Consider the following 21,509-nt stretch of genomic DNA (forward strand, 5'->3'; position numbering starts at 1 on the left):
AGGGGATTTGTACAGACAATAGACATTACAGCATAACAATAATCACATACAGTAGATTATAACAAATACCAGGAGGAGTGAGGGCCCTGCTCGCAAGCTTACAGTCTATGAGGAAAGAGGTAGACACGAAAGGTGGGTGGTAACAGTTGCTCTGATTGTATGGACCAGCCATAATGTTAAGTGTGTAACAGTACAGACACAGAGGGCTAATGGATGCATAAAGCATGTGGGAACATGATGCTGGGAACCTGGTTATGGTAAAACTTTTGGCTCTGCCACACAGGGATAGGTTAGGTTAATGTGTTGAGGCGATAGGCCAGTCTGAATAAATGCGTTTTCAGGACACGCTTAAAATTGTGGGGATTGGGGACTAATCGTATTGACCTGGGAAGTGCATTCCAAAGAATTGGCGCGGCACGTGTAAAGTCTTGGAGACGGGAGTGGGAGGTTCTGACTATTGAGGATACTAACCTTAGGTCATCAGCAGAACGGAGGGCGCGGGTAGGGTGGTATACTGAAACAAGGGAGGAGATGTAGGGTGGTGCTGAGCCATGGAGGGCTTTGTGGGTGAGGGTAATAAGTTTATACTGAATTCTGGAGTGGATGGGTAGCCAGTGTAATGACTGGCACAAGGTAGAGGCATCGGTGTAACGATTGGTGAGGAATATGATCCTGGCTGCAGCATTCAAGACAGATTGGAGAGGGAAGAGTTTGGTAAGAGGGAGACCGATTAGAAGAGAGTTACAATAGTCGAGACGAGAATGAATAAGAGAAACAGTAAGAGTTTTTGCAGAGTCAAAAGTAAGAAAAGGTCGAATTCTAGAAATGTTTTTGAGGTGCAGATGACAAGAGCGAGCCAGTGATCGAATGTGGGGGGCAAAGGAAAGCTCGGAATCAAGTATGACCCCAAGACAGCGGGCATGTTGCTGGGGAGTAATAGTGGAACCACACACAGAAATAGCAATGTCGGGTATAGGTACATTAGTAGTGGGAGGAAACACCAGGAGTTCAGTCTTTGACAGGTTCAGTTTCAGATATAGTGAGGACATGATATTAGACACAGCGTTTAGACAATCGCCAGTGTTTTCTAGAAAGGCTGGCGTGATGTCAGGAGAAGAAGCGTATAATTGGGTTTCATCAGCATAGAGATGGTACTGGAAACCAAATCTACTGATTGTTTGACCAATAGGGGCAGTGTACAAGGAGAAGAGGAGGGGGCCTAGAACCGATCCTTGAGGAACCCCAACAGTAAGGGGAAGGTGAGAGGAGGAGGAACCGGCAAAAGAAACAGTAAAGGAGCGGTCGGAGAGATAGGAGGAGAACCAGGAGAGAACGGTGTCCTTGAGGCCAATGGAATGGAGCATAGTGAGGAGGAGCTGATGATCCACAGTGTCGAATGCTGCAGAGAGATCCAAGAGAATTAGCATGGAGTAATGACCATTTGATTTAGCTGTTAGCAGATCATTAGAGACTTTAATGAGGGCAGTTTCAGTGGAGTGTAAAGAGCGGAAACCGGATTGGAGAGGGTCGAGAACAGAGTTTTCTGAGAGATAGCGGATAAGATGGGAGTGGACCAGGCGTTCCAGGAGTTTAGAGATGAAGGGAAGATTAGAGACAGGTCTATAGTTAGCGGCACAGTTTTGGTCGAGGGATGGTTTTGTAAGTAGTGGATGTATGATGGCATGCTTAAATGAAGAGGGAAAAATACCAGAAGAGAGAGAGAGGTTAAATATTTTAGTTAGGTGAGGGGTGACAGCAGGGGAAAGGGACTGGAGGAGATGTGACGGAAATGGGTCACTGGTGCAAGTAGTTGGGCGAGAAGATGCAAGGAGCCTGCTTACTTCTTCTTCTGTGACTGGTTCAAAATCAGAGAGTGAGTTAGATGCAGTGGGGGAGGGAGGACAGTGCATGGTATGAGGGGATTTGGAGATAATTTCCTGTCGGATCTGGTCAATTTTTTCTTTGATGTAATTGGCAAGATCGTCAGCTCGGAGCTCCGTGGTTGGGGCCTGTACTCTTGGATTGAGTAGAGAATGAAAAGTGTCCAAGAGACGTTTCGGGTTATTGGACAGTGAGGTGATGAGGGTGTTAAAATAGGTTTGTTTGGAGAGGTGAAGGGCAGTGTTGTATATTCTAAGCATAAACTTAAAATGGATGAAATCTTCGTGTAGGTTGGATTTTCTCCACAGACGTTCGGCGCACCTGGAGCACCGCTGCAGGAAACGTGTTTGCACCGTGTGCCAGGGTTGTCGCCGTCTGTGTTGTGGTGTTCTATTTATAGGGGGTGCAAATTCATCCAGGGCACTTTGAAGTGTTTCATTGTAATGCTTCAATGCAGAATCAGGACATGAGAGGGAGGAGATAGGGGCCAATGAAGACTGCAAGTTCTTCAGAAGTTTCTGGGTGTTAATGGCCTGTATGTTTCTATAAGTCTGGACAGTGGGGGTGACCTGAGCAGCCTGGCAGTTCTTTATAGAGAATGAAAGAAGATTGTGGTCAGAGAGCGGGAGAGGGGAGTTTGCAAAATCATCCACTGCACAAAGCCGAGAGAAGACCAAGTCGAGGGAGTTTCCGTCTTCATGCGTTGGAGAATTAGTAAGCTGCGAAAGGCCAAATGAGGAGGTTAGAGATAAAAGGTGAGTAGCAGATGGGGAGAGGGGAAGAGCAATGGGGATGTTGAAATCTCCCATGATGAGGGTAGGGATGTCACAGGAGAGAAAATGTGGAAGCCAAGTGGCAAAATGATCCAGGAACTGATGGGAGGGGCCGGGAGGACGATACACCACCGCCACTCGCATGGAGAAGGGGGTGTAGAGTCTGACGGCATGGACCTCAAAAGAAGGGAAGACAAGTGAGGGTACTTGAGGGATAACCTGAAAGGTACATTTTGGTGATAGGAGCAGACCAACGCCTCCACCAGCTCTATTGTCTGATCTTGGGGTATGAGAGAAGTGTAGCCCCCCGTATGAAAGAGCAGCAGCAGCGGTAGTATCTGACTGCTGGATCCAGGTTTCAGTAAGAGCCAGGAGGTTAAGAGAATTAGAAAGGAAGAAGTCATGGATGAAGGAGAGTTTGTTACACACTGAGCGAGAATTCCAAAGTGCACAATTAAGAGAGACAGATGGCATGCAGGGAATATTAATAAGATTAGAGGGGTTTCTGAGTGTAGCAGTGGGGGGGTTTGACTTTCTATAACATGGGGGACCAGGGTTGGGAGCAATGTCTCCTGCGACTAGGAGAAGGAGGATAGAAAGAGTGAGCAGATGGTTAAGTGATTTGTGAGAGCGTCTCTGGTGTTGAATGGTGGGACTGCCTGGATCTGTGCAATTTAACAATGTGAAAAGAGCGTGAGTGCTATACATAGGAGAGGAAAGAAGCGAGGGGCCAATATGGATGGAGTGTAGAGAGTTAATGCCAGGGCGGTGGATGTGTGTGAATGCAGCGGCCAGGATATAAATTACACAAATGCATATGGTATATATTTGTTGTACTCCAAATGTACAGGGAGTAGATGTATATAAATGTCTTACCTGTCTCCTGCCCTGTCTAACTGCCATGTTATAACTGCCAGAAGTACTTTGATACATGTACTTGGATTACATGTGCATAAATGCCACCCCTGCATAAATGCTCCCCCTAGCTATGTCTGAATATATAGGAGGTTAAGGCTAAGTTTTTTTTTTTTTGTTGGCTCTCTCTTCTCGTTAATCAATCACACTAAATTGAGACACCAGGACCCAATAAAATGTTGTGGTCAAATAAACACATGTCCAGCACTACATGGATCATAAAGCACTTTGAAAAGTTTCTTGACCTCACAACATAAGGGAACAAGCAGAGTAAGTTGAAAAAAACTATATACCAGATATAAGCTTGCAGAGTTGAAAACACATAGATAGCATTCAGGATTAACTGCTTGCTGACATTGAATGGAGACACAGGAGTGGATTCAGAGCAGAGATTGGAAAAGCTGGTTACCTGTATGAAGAGAATAGAGATGCGTGTCACATTCATCCATGTTATAACTGCCATCCATGTTATAACTGCCAAATGGATGTTAATCAGAGAGTTTTCACTGGGGAAGTGTACTTTTTTCCCCTGTATTATGTTGTCCAATTGTAAGAAGGCAGCAACACTCAAAGGAAAGAACACACCCCCAGCATAGCTTAGGTTTCTCAGTATGTGAAATGTAATGATACAGCCCTGATCTCCTGGTCTAACCTCCTGCTTGAGTCAGTGTGAGGGGACAGGGAGTGCAGCTGAGTTTAGTTGTGTCACATTACAGACCGTTCTATCAGGTTTCCTTCTTTCATAGTCGAGTCACCTCTGCTTTACGGCCCCCCCACACTGTCTGTCCTGGGATGTGTTGATATCACACTTGTGTCTGTTGTACTAATCTTGTAATCACTCTGTAGTGAGAGTGCAGGCTGTCATTACATCTAACACAGAAATAGTCTAGAATTGGCAGGTTATGCTTGCGTGAGGTGTAATGACAGCCCTGATCTCACTGCAGAGTGAGTACAAGTTGTTTGAGAATAGCAGACATAATTGTGATTACTGATACATCTCTGGACAGGAAGGGTGGGGTCAGGGTCAGTGCAGCAGAGGTGACTGTGATATGAAAGGTGGTGCATGATAGAAAGGTTTGTAGTGTGACACTACTAAATTCAGCGGCACTGCCCTTCCCCCCTCATTGACTCATGCACGAAATTATACCAGGAGATCACAGCTGTATTATTGCATTACTATTATTATTTATTATTATGGCGCTATTTATTTCATGGCGCTTTACATGTGAAAAGGGGTATGCATAATAAAAACAAGTACAGTAATCTTAATAAAAGTCACGACTGGTACAGGAGGACAGAGAACCCTGCCCATGAGGGCTCACAATCTACAAGGGATTGGTGAGGATACAATAGGTGAGGGCAGAGCTGGTCGTGCAGCGGTTTGGTGGATTTGTGGTTACTGCAGGTTGTAGGCTTGTCGGCTTACATCTCACACTCTGAGAAACCTAAGCCATTGTGGAGTGTGTTCATCTCTCCTTTCAGTGTTGCTGCCTTTCATGATTCATAAAACAGGAAGAAGTATATGCCGCCAGTAAAAATCTACCTGATTAAAATCCATTTGGAGTTAATGAAAATTGACCGATTACACTATTCTACAGCTACATTAGTTCACAGATGAAAAACAGTTGAATCCAACTAATTTTGTGGTGCTGAAAATGAATATGATGCTTAAATTTGCTGATTGGCTCTAGTTTTCAAGATCCAGAGGAGGTTGTAATTATGACACCTTTCATGCAGGCTTATTGAAAAATTGTGTCTTTATTATTTCATCATCATTATTGTATTGTTAGTAAGTAGTCTATTACATCATATTTTTAGTCTATTGAAAGCTCAGTACTGTATCATCTTAGGGTGACCAATCAAAAAACGTTAACTCACTTCCGATGACGTAATCTCAATTACAGTGGCATCACCTACTTTTATAAATACTCTCTGTAAGGTATACGATTTTAGGATTTCTTAGCATATTGACATGTTTCTATATGTTTTTTTCAGATATGTCTCGTTCTCACATTAACAAAACGGATAGTTTTTGGCAAAACTTGACTACCATGATAAGGAAAGCCTATAACCTGTATTTTGGCTGCAGAATAGGAAATCAGGACAAAAGTTGGGCTCCACACATATGCTGCAATATACAGTGGGTACGGAAAGTATTCAGACCCCTTTAAATTGTTCACTCTTTGTTTCATTGCAGCCATTTGGTAAATTGAAAAAAGTTCATTTTTTGTCTAATTACTGTACACTCTGCACCCCATCTTGATTGAAAAAAACTGAAATGTAGAAATTTTTGCAAATTTATGAAAAAGGAAAAGCTGAAATATCACATGGTCATAAGTATTCAGAGCCTTTGTTCAGTATTGAGTAGACGCACTCTTTTGAGCTAGTACAGCCATCAGTCTTCTTGGAAATGATGCAACAAGTATTTCACACCTGGATTTGGGAATCCTCTGCCATTCTTCCTTGCAGATCCTCTCCAGTTCCATCAGGTTGGATGGTGAACGTTGGTGGACAGCCATTTTCAGGTCTCTCCAGAGATGCTCAATTGGGTTTAGGTCAGGGCTCTGGCTGGGCCAGTCAAGAATGGTCACAGAGTTGTTCTGAAGAAACTCCTTTGTTATTTTAGCTGTGTGCTTAGGGTCATTGTCTTGTTGGAAGGTGAACCTTCAGCCAAGTCTGAGGTCCAGAGCACTCTGGAAGAGGTTTTCATGCAGGATATCGCTGTACTTGGCCGCATTCATGTTTCCTTCAATTGCAACCAGTCATCCTGTCCCTGCAGCTGAAAAACACCCCCATAGAATGATGCTGCCACCACCATGTTTCATTGTTGGGATTGTATTGGGCAGGTGATGAGCTTTGCCTGGTTTTCTCCACACATACCACTTAGAATTATCACCAAAAAGTTCTATCTTCATCTAATCCGACCAGAGAATCTTATTTCTCATAGTCTGGGAGTCCGTCATGTGTTTTTTAGCAAACTCTATGCGGACTTTCATATGTCTTGCACTGAGGAGAGGCTTCCGTCTGCCATAAAAGCCCAACTGGTGGAGGGCTGCAGTGTTAGTTGACTTTGTGAAATTTTCTCCCATCTCCCTAATGCATCTGTGGAGCTCAGCCTCAGTGATCTTGGGGTTCTTCATTACCTCTCTCACCAAGGCTCTTCTCCCATGATTGCTCAGTTTGACTGGACGGCCAGGTCTAGAAAGACTTCTGGTGGTCTCAAACATCATCCATTTAAGGATTATGGAGGCCACTGTGCTCTTAGGAACCTTGAGTACAGCAGAAATTCTTTTGTAACCTTGGCCAGATGTGTGCCTTACCACAATTCTGTCTCTAAGCTCTTTGACCAGTTCCTTTGACCTCATGATTCTCATTTGGTCTGACATGCACTGTGAGCTGTGAGGTCTTAGACAGGTGTGTGCCTTTACAAATCAAGTCCTATCAGTTTAATTAAACAGAACTGGACTCCAATGAAGGAGTAGAACCATCTCAAGGAGGATTACAAGGAAATGGGCAGCATGTGACTTACATATGAGTGTCTGAGCAAAGGGTCTGAATACTTATGACCATGTGATATTTCAGTTTTTCTTTTTTAATAAATTTGGCAACATTTCTACATTTCTGTTTTTTTCAGTCAAGATGGGGTGCAGAGTGTACATTAATGAGAAAAAAATGAACTATTTTGAATGTACCAACTGGCTGCAATGAAACAAAGAAGAAAGGAGTTTCAAGGAAGAAGTGGACTTTTCAGTATCCAAACATTCCATCTGCAATACGCCCAGTATCACATACAGAACTGCTGGTTCAAAAAGTGCCAGAAACATTTTCAGTTCAGTCAAGTGAGGAAGAAGAGGATGCTTGGTGTAATGAAGCATCTTCCTCTTATGACCAAGACTTTGTCAGCAAACTCAACTGAACCACACCTTATAGCACAAAGTGAAATGAACAATCTTGTTAGACATTTTGATCTGCTGTGAGTAAGGCTGAGCTCTTGCGTTCCAGGCTACAGCAGTGGAATCTCCAAGCGGGCGATATCCAAATTTCTTTTTTCCGCAACCATGATAAATTTCTTGTCCAATACTTCTTCATGGAGGATGATTTTGTGGCATGCAACAGTATAAACAGTTTAATGGAAGCTTTACATAAAAGTCATTCACATTAGTGGTAACTAATTTTTTTGAAAACTCAAGAGCAGATAACTATGAAGAGTTGGTGGAAAATTACCTGAATACATATAAGGATCTTGACTCCACCAAACTGCGGAGCAGTGAGCGACAAGCACAGTGAGAGAGTTCAACAAGATATTGCGGCTATGAAGAAAAGATACCAAGGATAATGGAATCCATCAATGCTTGCAGATTGCTGTTGGATAGAGATGAGCAAACCTGTGGATGTTAGCGTTCGCCGGGTTCGACGAACATACAGTAAGAAGTTCAGTTCAGGTACAAACTTGACCTCGATCTTGACCCTGGACCCAAACCCAATATAAGTCAACAGGGACCCGAACTTCAATGCTTTAACCCCTTTACCCCCAAGAGTGGTTTGCACGTTAATCAGGGCCAGTTTAGACAAATTGGGGCCCTAGGCAAAATTCAAAGTGGGGCTCCCATGTCCATAGAAAACACGCACGTGTTACACCGATATTGGTGTCGCCAGTGTTTTCAATCAGTGTGCCATCCGTGTTTTTCCAGTATAGATAATGGAAATGAAATTACAGAGTGTCTCATATACTTTCCATGTTAAAAACGGACGGCACATGTACGGCATGTTTCCACGGACCCATAGACTTGTATTGGCCCTTGTCATCTGTGCTGCTGGGAAAAAACGGACATGAGTGCAGCACCGTAGGTCAAATAGGGGACACGTGCATCAGTGAAAAACATGATAGGTCATGTGAAGGGAGCTGTACAGTCACATAATAGAAAACATTAGCAGAATTGCCGTCTTTTTCTACATCCAACCTCAGAAACAGCATAATAAAAAGTGATTAAAAAAGTCTTATATGTCCCCCAAACTACTCTGCTAAATGCCCTCTGGCTCCGTAGTCTATTGTTCGGGGTCATTGATGGTTATTAGTGACTTTGCAGCTATAATATAAGGTGCAGCCACAAGATGACTGCAGCCCAGTGCTAATATTGGCAGAGATTCCTGAAGCCACAAGACCCCTGCAGCCCAGTACTGAGACTGGCAGAGACCCCCAGAGCCACCATACCCCTGCAGCCCAGTACTGAGACTGGCAGAGAACCCCAGAGCCACCATACCCCTGCAGCCCAGTACTGAGACTGGCAGAGAACCCCAGAGCCACCATACCCCTGCAGCCCAGTACTGAGACTGGCAGAGACCCCCGGAACATCAGTGCTGGAGTCACAGGGGATTTATCAGCTCATGCTAATTATTTTTACATTCTCAGAAAACCCCTGTGGTGTCTGTTAACACGCACCATTTCTGCTGTGGACTGATCTACAGTGTTGGCAGGAAATATTCTGCTTTTCACTTGCATTTTTGTGTCCCATTCACTTGAATAGGGGAAAAAAAACGCTGCATAAATGCTGAAAGACAACAGCAACAGATTTATAAAGAAAAAAGTCTCCTGGCCGGTGTCCGTGTCTGGCCGCTGTTCGTGTCTGGCCGGTGTCCGTGTCTGGCCGCTGTTCGTGTCTGGCCGGTGTCCATGACTGGTGGCTGCTGTACTGGGACAGTGCGGAACAGTATAGTAGACTGCACTATTCCACACAATAGTATATTAAGCCCTGTTCACATTGTGCTTCTGCAGAGCGTCCGGGGGCTCTGCCTGAATCCCCCTAAAATAGGATTCACATAAATCCCTGACGGGCCCACAGACTGCACTGACACAAGCAGAGGTCAAATGAATTTGTTTTTTTTCTGAAATGGACGGATTTATTTTCTTAGGCCGAGTACACACGATCAGGAATTGGCAGCGCTTTGGACGCAGCACATGTCTGCTGCCGGCTGTTGAATGCAGGTAACTCCATATGTGATCACTGAACCGTACAGATTCATTGTGTCCAATACATTGCACGGGTGAGATTTATCGCGTCTCCGCAAGATAAATAGACATGTTGCGATCTGCAGTGACGCGCCGCTTGTCCGTCTCTGCGGGTGAGCTGCGGGCATCTGAGGATGCATAGTGGGCATGGGATTTCTTGAGATCCCATCCACTATGCTGTAACATTTGGACGCTGCACAAGTACACAGTGTCCGACCCGCAGCAATTACTGATCGTGTGCACCTACCCTCAGAGTCTGTTTCTGTTTTTTTGTCTAAAAGTGTCCACTTTTCTGTGGGTGTTGGAACAGACACGTTCAGAAAAAAATCCATCCATATGTGTTATGTTCATCCATTTTTAATTAGTTTGAAATGTAAATGTATGTTTTTATAAATTGTATTGATTTGTTCATTTGATCTAAAGCAGGGGTATGATGCGGATAGTGGGGCGGCTCCTTGCATTCATTTGTATAAGAGCGTCGTCACTTCCCACTTATTTTTCCCTAACTAAGGGGGTGATAACGGGGGGATTGATTTACTATTTATGGTGGTTTTTATATTTGGCAGCTGTCACACGCTAAAAGACGCTTTTTATTGTAAAAATAGTTTTTGCATCACCACATTTTGAGAGCTATAATTTTTTCATATTTTGACCCACCGAGTCATGTGAGGTCTTGTTTTTTGCAGGACGAGTTGACGTTTTTGTTGGTACCATTTTCGGGCACATGACAGTATTTGATCACTTTTTATTACGATTTTTGGCAGGCAGAATGAACAAAAACCAGCAATTCATGAATTTGATTTTTTGGGGGGTGCGTTTACACCGTTTCGCGTGTGTTAAAGTTGATAAAGCAGTTTTATTCTTCGGGTCAGTACAGTTACAGTGATACCTCATTTATATCGTTTTTTATGTTTTGGCACTTTTATACAATAAAAACTATTTTATATAAAAAATAATTATTTTTGCATCGCTTTATTCTGAGAGCCATAACTTTTTTATTTTTTCACTAATGATGCTGTATGGCAGCTTGTTTTTTGCGGGACAAGATGACGTTTTCAGCGGTGCCACGTTTATTTATTTCCATCTTTTTGATGGAGTGTTATTCCACTTTTTGTTCGGCAGTATGATGATAAAGCATTGTTTTTTTGGCTTTTTTTTTCTGGGGTTCACTAAAGGGGTTAACTAGTGCGACAGTTTTATAGGTCAGGTAGATTGTAAGCTTGCGAGCAGGGACCTCACTCCTAATGTCACTGTTTAAATTGTCTTAGCTTGTATTGAATTTATTGTCTGTACATGTCCCCGCTTAATTGTAAAGTGCTGCGGAATATGTTGGCGCTATATAAATATAAGTTATTATTATTATAATTATTATTACTACGGACGCAGCGATACTAAATATGTGTACTTTTATTGTTTTTGTTTATTTACATAAAGAAATGTATTTATTGGGGAAATATTTTTTTTTCTTTATTTAGGAATTCTTAAAAAAATATTTTCACGTTTGTAAAATATCAGTATTTCTATAATAAAAAAATATATGGATTAATTCTCTCATACAGAATCTAGCTAACAGGCTTTGCTTACTTTAGAGAAGTGACTGAGTTATTCTGAGTTCCTTGGCTCACACAGCTGTCTCTCTTGTCAAATGTATAGGTCAAGATAGTCAAAGCTGTCAAAATGTGACTATTTAGAGATAATGAATGGTTCTAAAGATCTCAGACTTTAGGCTTAAATATCTCAGACTAAGGTAATGCATAAATAACTGTATACATATTGTTAAAATAACTACGGTTCACTTAATATGGAAGAACTTCTGAACATAGTGGCAAGCCACCATATGTAGTTATAGTTTATAGGTCAGAATAGTATATAAGCCGGTCTAACTCTTGTTCAGGAGATCTCATATCCCTTGAGACTCTCGAACACCCGGACAGCTGCTCAAGACTATATGTAAGAACAATGCTCCTTTTCTCTTCAAATAATTATTGCATGTCATGAACTTACTTTTCTTCATTTTTGTAATCACTTTTTGAATGAACAATTAAAAACAAGATTTATTTTATCCTCAACATTGCTTTTACTTTTTGATTCTCAACCGTGCAAGAAGATATATATATATATTTTTCTACATTTTGGCGAGCCGTAGCCAGCCTGATCTTTTGTGCTAATTTTGGTTGGCATTCCTTCCTCGATTGTACAAGGGGGGAGCACGAACTCTGCTAAAAAACCACCTGTTGTACAAGCTTCCTCAGGAATTCTACTATTTCACGGCACAAAGATCACACTGAACCTGAAGACGACGGGTGAGGATCGTAAAGAGCTGCATGCGTCTCATCCAGACGGAGATCTGAGGATTGCATAAGGACACAGAGGACCATCCATTGACGGGAAAGACTCTCAATAGGTGAGAAAAAATATAATGGATTTTATACATGATTATGCTAAGAAAAGTAACATAGATTTCAAGTTTGTTCATAATCATACGGATGCCCAATTATGGTCTAGTTTGTATAATCAATGTGAGGCAGAAAATGTTAAAATTGACAAAAGGTTTTTTTCAGTTAGAAAATTACAAAGGAAATTTCAGAATGTTATGCAGCTAGTTCATGTGTATAATAGCCTAGTCTTTGAGAAAACTGAACCTAACACCTATAAAACATGCATTGTCACACAAGACATTAATCACACTGACACACCATGTGATACACAAGAGTCTGACGGGGATTACTTTGATTGTCCAAATTGTTTGATTTTGTCAGAACATATAGAACAATTGGAAGATCAAATAGATACCAGGACAGAGTTATTGTCTAAATTACGACAAGATATAAAGAGGGTTTCTGTTAACACAAGATCAACAGGTAAACAGGAGGACGATGTTGCCTCTTCATTTGTACCAAATATGCAAAATCCAGATGCTTCAGTAGAGGAATTAGAGGCAGTAGAATTACAACGGAAAAAATTACATGACAGAGCAGCACGCATTAATCTGAAAATACACGATCAGCTAATGAAAATTGTAAAAGACATTCCAAATTACAATGATAAGATGGATGCCTTTTATAATGCGGACACTTTTGAATCAAACACAGACAAATACAATCTGAATGATGAGCAAAAGAATAAAATATTCAAAGTTTGGTTACCTTCACATATGGGAAAAAGATTACAGACCACACCCAGATTAAATGATGAGAATGAAATGGCACATAGTACAAAAGAAGACAGACTTAGACAATTAGTATTGTTTACAACTGGAGAAGACATGCCTACAGTTGATATTTAGGGAGTTTACAAACAAATATTTCTGAAGACCCATTCTCTTTTTTGGTAAAGTTTGAACAGGCCTATAGGATGGTAATGGATCTCAGGCCTCACGAAGAGCCGGCATCCATGATCAAATTTTTTGTAAAGAAGTTCAAGTACTTAGATCCTGCCTCAGTGCAATTGGCTAACACTCAGCCATCATTGCAAGAAGCAACAGTTTTTATTGACAGAATAAGGAGATCCATGAAACAAAATCAGGTCAAGGCTAAAATAGCGGTAGTTCATGAGAAGGAAGACAGTCAACTGAAACCTAGAGCCACAGTAATCTCCAAGAGCAGGGATTACATTGAGCATAGAGGTAAAAATACTACACAAAGGAACAATATCCATTGTTATTTTTGTGGTATACCTGGACACTTGAAGTGGCAGTGCAGGAAATTTTTGAGAGCAGAATCAGAGATGGGTACACAAGGAACAGGTAAGCTTGGAAGGGAAAACGGACTCATGCCAAAATCATACACCACACCTTCCGCACCTGCATTACAATCATCTGCACCTGCTCATACTGCCAACAGACAAACACAGTCACCATATGCACCATTAATCAGACAGATCAGAGAAATGACAGTAAAGGAAACAGAGTCAAGGGATAGAATTCCAAGGTCTTTTAAAAAGGACACTGGTCTTCTCCCATCTCCTTCATCTTTCTGACAATCACAGACCATTCCTGTACCACATCCATTGGAATTTGTGACTCGAGTTACATTGGATGACTGTGGAAGACCATTTATCAAAGTAAGTTTAGCAGGACAGAATGCTGTATTCCTCATTGACACAGGAGCTCAGTTAAGTGTTACAAACCTTGATTTGAAGCTAAACCCAGATTCACCAGTTTGTACAATTGTCGGTTTCAGTGGAAAAGGTGGAACTAAAGCAACCTTAGTTCCCAATGTGATTTTGGAAATACCTAGTTCTTTCAAAACAGAAATTGACATCTGGTATTGTCGTGATTCTGAAAATATACTTGGCACAGATTTTATGCAGAAATTCGGATGGGTAGTTGACCTAGGAAATCAAGTGATCTGGAAAGATTCCAATGGTTGTAAACCAGTAGTCATTGATCCTAATGATTATAGCCATGTTGGAAGTATTTGCTTGAATGATGTGGTGTCATCTGACCATTTGTGGCCTGACACTAATGATGACAAGGTATTGACAGAAATTGTACAGCTTTTTCCTTCTCTTTGGGCTCAGTTCAGGAATCAGGTTGGAACAATGAAAGACGTTATCGTGAATGTGGAGGGGCGTGATCCCCCGCCACAGCGTCAGTATAAATTGCCTCCAGAATCAATTGACTCTATGTCAAAGATCATACAGGAATTGTTAGATCAAGGTGTTATCCGAAAGGCTAATTCTGTAAGTAACAATCCTTTGTGGTGTGTTTTGAAATCTGATGGTTCTTATCGAATGATATTGGATTTACGGATGTTCAATAAGCATACACCCAATGTCGCACCAATTGTGGCAGATACTCATGACATGATGGCAAGGTTAAATGCAAAGGCCAAATACTTTTCTGTACTGGACATTAGCAATGGTTTTTTCAGTATACCTCTTGAAAAGAGTTGTCAGTATAAGTTTGCATTTACTTTCTTGGACGAGCAATATCTGTTTTGCAGGTTACCTCAAGGAGCACATTTGTCACCTAGTGTTTTTCATCAGGCATTGGCAAAGGTATTATCCAGATTTTCGAGGCCTGATTGCATTCTGCAATATGTGGATGATATTTTATTGTCTACAGAGGATAAAGAGACACATGTTTCTCTTCTGACAGAATTGTTTGAGTTGCTGCATGATGCAGGGTTGAAATTGAACACCAAAAAGGTCAAATTGATGCAGACTGAGGTCAGATTTTTAGGAGTGCTGTTGAGTCCAGGAAAAAGGCAGCCACTGCAGGAAAGAATTGAGGCAATTGCTTCCCTACCAATTCCGACATCACACAAGGCATTGAGACATTTTTTAGGTCTTATGAATTATTCAAGGGATTTCATTGAGAATTTTGCAGATAAGGCCAGATCTTTATATGATCTTTTGAAAGGTGAAAACAGTGATTACTTTGGTCCTTGGGGTGATGAACAGCAAACCTCATTTGAACAATTGAAAATGAATTTACAAAATGCACCTGCTTTGTCCACAGTAGATCCTTCGGCTCCATTTGCTTTGCAAGTGCATACATCAGGAACATCTGTTTCTGCTGTATTACTGCAATTACAAGGAGAAGAGTGGAGAATTTTGGGCTATTTTTCAAAACTTCTCTCACCTGTTGAAAAAGGTTTTGAGACCTGTGCAAGACACTTGGTAGGTGTGTACTTTGCAGTCAAAGCAACCGAACATATTGTCAGGTTCAACAAAATCATTTTGCAAACTCCTCACTCTACACTAAAACTTCTCTTTGAGAATAATATCCCAGGTGTGTCACATCAGAGATTTGCTCATTGGTTATTGTCATTGTCTCCCAAACAAATTGAGGTAGATTACAAGGCCAAATATGTTCTTCCTCAGCTGATGCAATATGAAGGACAAACTCATGATTGTTTACAGTCTTTTCAGGATCCAAGTCCATCACTTTTCAGACGGAAAGCAGAGGTAACAGACGAACCAATTTTTGTAGATGGTTCCAGATTCTATTCAGATGGGCACTATTATTCAGGATATGCCATTTTTTATCCCAACAGAGGACAGGTTGTGAAGCACAAATTACCGAGTCATTTTTCAGCTCAAAGAGCAGAGCTAGAAGCAGTAAAAATGGTACTACAGCTGAATGAAGCAGATGATCAGTGTCCCATTACAATCTACAGTGATAGCTCTTATGTTGTAAGATCACTGACAGATTACTTGTCAGTTTGGGAAAAAAGAGGTTATGTAGATTCATCTAATAAGACTCTTGTTCACAGTGACACACTGAAGACAATTTTCAGGATAGCATCAAAAAACCCTAATGGTTTTGCTATTGTCAAGGTTCCGGCCCATAAAAAATCTGATGATGAATTATCTGTTGGAAATGCAACCGCAGATATGCTAGCCAAAGAGGCAGCCCTGACAGGAGAAGAGGTGTTTGAACCTGAACCTCTCGAGGTTTCAGCAGTTCAAAGAACAGACACGCATATCCCTTCTTTTGCGGAAGAACAAGAAAAAGACTCATCTCTTGTTGCTTCCCGGGTTGATCCAAAACCTCCCTTTGTTTGTGAAAACGGGGTTTTGTGTCATGACTTAAACGGGGAGTTGCGTCCTGTTGTCCCAAGACATCTACAGGTTGAGTTCACAAAATACAATCATGAAAGTTTGGGTCATTTGGGCCAACAAAAATTGTTAGGCATTCTCAGAGAGAAATTTTACTGGGAAAAGATGGAAGAGACAGTGCAAAGTGTTGTTCAATCATGTCTCATTTGTGCCCAAATTAATCCAAGACCAAAAGGACAGAAACCGCCACTACTCCGAATCGCACCTGCAGAGGGTCCATGGTCTACGTTGCAAATCGACTACATTGGACCGTTACCATCAGGTAAAAATGGTCTCAGGTATGCATTGGTTGTAGTAGATGTTTTTTCTAAGTGGGTTGAAATTTTACCTGTCAGGAAAGATGATGCTTTGTCTACAGCTAGAGCATTAGTTAATCATGTCTTTTGTACTTGGGGGATCCCAAGAATGATCACCTCTGATCGAGGAAGTCACTTTACAGGAAAAATCATGCAAGCCGTTTGTGCTATTCTAGGGGTACGACAGCAGTTTCATGTACCCTACCATCCACAGTCTGCTGGTATTGTGGAAAGGATGAATAGAACAATAAAATCCAGAATTGCCAAGATGTTATTGGACAAAGGCAATACTTGGGTTGATGCAGTACCTTTTGTACTGTTGAGTGTAAGAGGAACAACCTCTGCCACAACTCAGTTTACTCCTTTTGAACTGATGACAGGAAGAAAAATGCCATTGATTTTTCCTCATGAACCATTTTTGTCTACACCACAAAAAGATGCTGTTGCAAGGTCCAAATGGTTGCAATTGTTACAGGAAAATTTGAAAACGATTCTTCCACATGCTGCATCAAGAATGCAGAGAATGGAGCCACCATATGTATCCAAATTCAAGAAAGGGGCTCTAGTGATGATTAAAACTTTCAGGAAGAATGGACCTTGGGAAAGTAATTGGGAAGGTCCCTTTGAAATTATCGAAACCATGGGACAAGTGATGATACTTGTGCAACGAGCATCTAAGGTGGTTAAAAATACCCGCAGACAACAAAAATTGTGGGTACATGTTGATCAATGCAAACTGTATATTGCAAAATAATGATACTGCATTTCTTTTAGGAAGAAATGGATTCCAATAAGAACTGGAATACGAAACTCCACGTCCTTGATGGAAGGGATTCAACACCAATCCTTCAGGAGAAAAAGAAATTTCCCAGGAAAAGCTACTATCTGATGGGAATCACATTTCTGCTGTTTTGTACTGTTTCAACTGTGATCTACGCTGAAGATATTTCACACCATGGAACAAATACTAGTGAAGTGAAGGAACTTTTCAAAGGAACTTTACATCCAAGGAAACCAAGAGGAACGAATCTACAAAGCTTAATAGATGAGGACATACCGGACGATTCAGTAGATATTACTGGAAACATTTGCATGGGTTTTGGTGCAAAATGCTGTATTGAGCTACACTTCATACATGACACTGACATAATATTACATGCAGCCACAGGACCTAAGACGAAGTTCACACAGTTACAAGGAGATTATATACACAATAATAAGACAGGCACATGGGAATGTAGTCCTACAGATGTGTTATTCTGGAATATAGAGATAAGAGGTGAAGAGAGAGCTGTGTGGTCAGGAGACATTACAAATGATATGATCGCAAAAGGGAAAGTTGAAACATCCAAAACAGATGCTTGGTTAAGGACACAACTATTTGGGAAAGTTTTAGATCCTGCATTTCTTTCTATTACAGAAGGAGACGAGGATTGGGTAAAAACATGGAATTTTCAGATAACCAGAGAACCAGTACAAGTACAGGTATCTGTAGTTTTTACAGTTTCAAATACTATAGCTCCAGAAGTAAGGGTTACACCACAAGCAGTATATAGTCAAGAAAATATGTCTCCTTTATTACTAAAATGCAGCACGAGGTTAGAGCTACCTTCAGAATCTTTGTTAATATGGACCAAAGATAAATCATTTTTGGGAAGTTTTTCAAATGGTCCAACAAATGTTATACACAGAGGTCAATCCGGTAACGTGAGATGGTTAAATAAGGATTTTATTTTTTCTGTAGATAATCCATCTCCTAAGGATTCTGGACTTTATCAATGTTGCATTTTAACGAAATATAACTACAAACAATGTAGAGATGTAAAGGTAAATATATGGTCAGCAGTAGATAATGTATGCACACAGACAAGATTTCAACCATCTACTCCTTTTCAGATCAATCAGTTCCAAACTAAACCTCTGTTACGAGATGGAGTGTTTCTAACCATGGTATGGACCTTTAACATGTCTAACTGGAAAATCTCTTCTAGATATCCCCAGTGTCAACCACATCTCACTAACATGGAGATGGGAATAGAACAATGGTTTGGGAAAAGAACTTCAACACAGGTTAGAAGTAAAAGGGGAGTGTTTGAAGGTATTTTGGGGGGACTAGGAACAGTAGGAAGTTTAATTAACACTATGGACATTCATACACTTAAATCAGATCTGGAAAATATTGGGTATATTGGAGGAAAAGGGGTAAAGATTCAGAAAAGTTTGAATCAAGTCCTTGAAAAGATGGTTTTGAACACTGCTACTGTATTGGGATCTTCTGTATCACATCTTCAAGATGCTACTTTAGCTTTAATGGAAAGTGAACAGGAATCTCAAGTGGCCAAAACATGTCTAGAAATTCAGATTGAATATTCCACCAATCTGAAAATGATTGCACAAGCCTTACAAAGTGGAATTACCCCTTTAGGGCTAATAAGAAATTTGCCCATAGAATATAACTTTGCGTTAAACCATACAGATTTGTGGGTAAATAAGTGGTTAGGATGTGAACAGAACATTTGTGTAGGAACATCACTGATTCCAGTGTCAGGAAGAGAAGAAACCCTGGTTCCTATAGGTGTTCTGGGAATTCCTGTCAGCCCTACACAATTGTTATATTATCAATTACAGTACACAGATTTTGCATTTGATGGTATCAACACTGAACAATTAGACATTTCGTCATGCTTAAATTTTGTTTCCAAGGTAATGTGTCTACCTGGACAGGATAAAGTCATTTATCATTCATGTTTCCATAATCATACTTCTTGTCATGCCAGAGTTGAGAATGTCCACACGATACATGACTTGGTGACACCAGTAAGCGCTAACAAAACTTGTTTCCAAGTCATGTCAGGAAAAGAAGCAGTTTCTGCATTCTTCTCATCTTGTGTACATGTCGAAAATCTGACAATGGGTTTATATTGTATTGAGGGAAATGTTAAAACTCTCACAAAGAAGGAAGGAAGTATTAATATTACGTCAATAAGCTCAAGACGTCTGAAAATCCTTCCGATCCAGTTCAATTTGTCACAAGTCAATAAATTCCCTTGGGATTTGTGGACAAATGAAATAAAGAAAGACAAGGGTTTATTAAATCTGCTGACAAAACAATTAAAAGAAGCTGAAATTGTATTTAGACATGAGCAAGGTAATCTAAATGATATTGAACATGAATGGACGAGTATGTCAGGCTCATCTTGGTGGAGAAATTTAGGAAAATCTGTAACTAGTTGGTCACAGTCTTCAGCGAAAATGGCAGCAGGAAATGTATTGTCTAATCCGATCGTTATTTTATTTATCATAGTTTTGCTGTGTATAATATATCAAATAATTATTATGTGTAAAATTAGGAGAATTTATAAGAATATAAAGATAGAAATGAAAAAGGAAGATGATATTTTAAGAGAGATGTTAAAACGAAAAAAATATAACTCTCTGATCTAATTTTTGTTTTTACAATAGGTTTGAAAATTCAGATGACATTCAGGGCAGATGGTGATACAAGGTTTTCAGAATAAAGAATGAATGTGATACGAATGGTGAGAGAATGAGTTAGGATTGATTATGATATGTCTCAAATCATAATCAGGGGGGACTGTAAAATATCAGTATTTCTATAATAAAAAAATATATGGATTAATTCTCTCATACAGAATCTAGCTAACAGGCTTTGCTTACTTTAGAGAAGTGACTGAGTTATTCTGAGTTCCTTGGCTCACACAGCTGTCTCTCTTGTCAAATGTATAGGTCAAGATAGTCAAAGCTGTCAAAATGTGACTATTTAGAGATAATGAATGGTTCTAAAGATCTCAGACTTTAGGCTTAAATATCTCAGACTAAGGTAATGCATAAATAACTGTATACATATTGTTAAAATAACTACGGTTCACTTAATATGGAAGAACTTCTGAACATAGTGGCAAGCCACCATATGTAGTTATAGTTTATAGGTCAGAATAGTATATAAGCCGGTCTAACTCTTGTTCAGGAGATCTCATATCCCTTGAGACTCTCGAACACCCGGACAGCTGCTCAAGACTATATGTAAGAACAATGCTCCTTTTCTCTTCAAATAATTATTGCATGTCATGAACTTACTTTTCTTCATTTTTGTAATCACTTTTTGAATGAACAATTAAAAACAAGATTTATTTTATCCTCAACATTGCTTTTACTTTTTGATTCTCAACCGTGCAAGAAGATATATATATATATTTTTCTACAACGTTATTTTTTTTTTTTTTACTTTATTACATTGTCCCAGGATGGGACATCATTATATCATGTCAGATCACTGATCTGACACTTTGCACAGCACTGTGTCAGATCAGCGATCTGACAGGCAGTGAATGAGGCTTGACGGTGCTTGCTCTCAGCAGGCACTGACAAGCCACCTCACTGCAGTACCCAGAAGGACCCCGCGGCCATCTTGTAGCCGGGGGGTCTCCATGGAGATCCTCAGAACAACGCGATCACAACGCGTTGTTCTGAGGGAAGCGAGCAGGGAGCCCTGCGCGATGCTTCTGTATGCCACCGGAATGCTACGATCATGTTTGATCGGAGTGTCGGGGGTTAAAGTGCCGGGAACAGTCCGTGAGAACCAGCTGACACCCGGCCGCGATCGGTTGTGCTCCCCCCATGAGTGCGGCTGATCGCGTATGACGTACTATTCCGTCCATGGGGATTAAGTCCCAGGGCCCATGGACGGAATAGTACGTCCAAGGTCAGAAAGGGGTTAAGATGGGAAAACACCTGTATAAAAAGTACACCATGCAATTTACATGTGTACCACAAGATAGCAGTGTATAACCACAAGTGTAGTAAATATAAACATTTTCATGGAGTCAGGGAGAACTAATATAGCAATTAGGGTAATAAAGTAAAGCCCAGTGTTTGATAATAAGCACTTTTGGACTCCACAAACATGGGTAAGGTCCCAAGATAAGCCTTCCATAAAGACTGATAATAGCAAAAAAGTAGTAAACATCCCTTTAAGCACAGTGTTTTACCACCCTATTTGTCTGTTTTATTGTGAATCTGTGTGAATTCTATAGTAATATCATATGTGTA

The 21,509-nt window shown here is 40.6% G+C and overlaps 1 protein-coding gene across 1 annotated transcript; it reads left to right on the forward strand.

The window, feature by feature from the left end:
• Positions 1-11,085: 11,085 nt before the first annotated feature.
• Positions 11,086-20,602, forward strand: LOC141059065 (uncharacterized). Its single transcript, XM_073555281.1, has 2 exons — positions 11,086-11,980; positions 17,214-20,602. Exon 2 carries the CDS (start codon positions 17,220-17,222, stop codon positions 19,881-19,883), a length of 2,664 nt encoding a protein of 887 aa, XP_073411382.1. The 5' UTR covers positions 11,086-11,980; positions 17,214-17,219; the 3' UTR covers positions 19,884-20,602.
• The last annotated feature ends 907 nt before the right edge of the window (positions 20,603-21,509 follow it).

This window comes from Dendrobates tinctorius, unplaced genomic scaffold, assembly GCF_039654945.1.
Source record: "Dendrobates tinctorius isolate UK_male_01 unplaced genomic scaffold, ASM3965494v1 ptg000223l, whole genome shotgun sequence".
Classification (NCBI taxonomy): Eukaryota; Metazoa; Chordata; class Amphibia; order Anura; family Dendrobatidae; genus Dendrobates; species Dendrobates tinctorius.

What these genes read in the sequence shown, in the direction of transcription:
- LOC141059065 (XM_073555281.1), top strand. Translation starts at nt 17,220, where the DNA reads ATGGATTCCAATAAGAACTGGAATACGAAACTCCACGTCCTTGATGGA.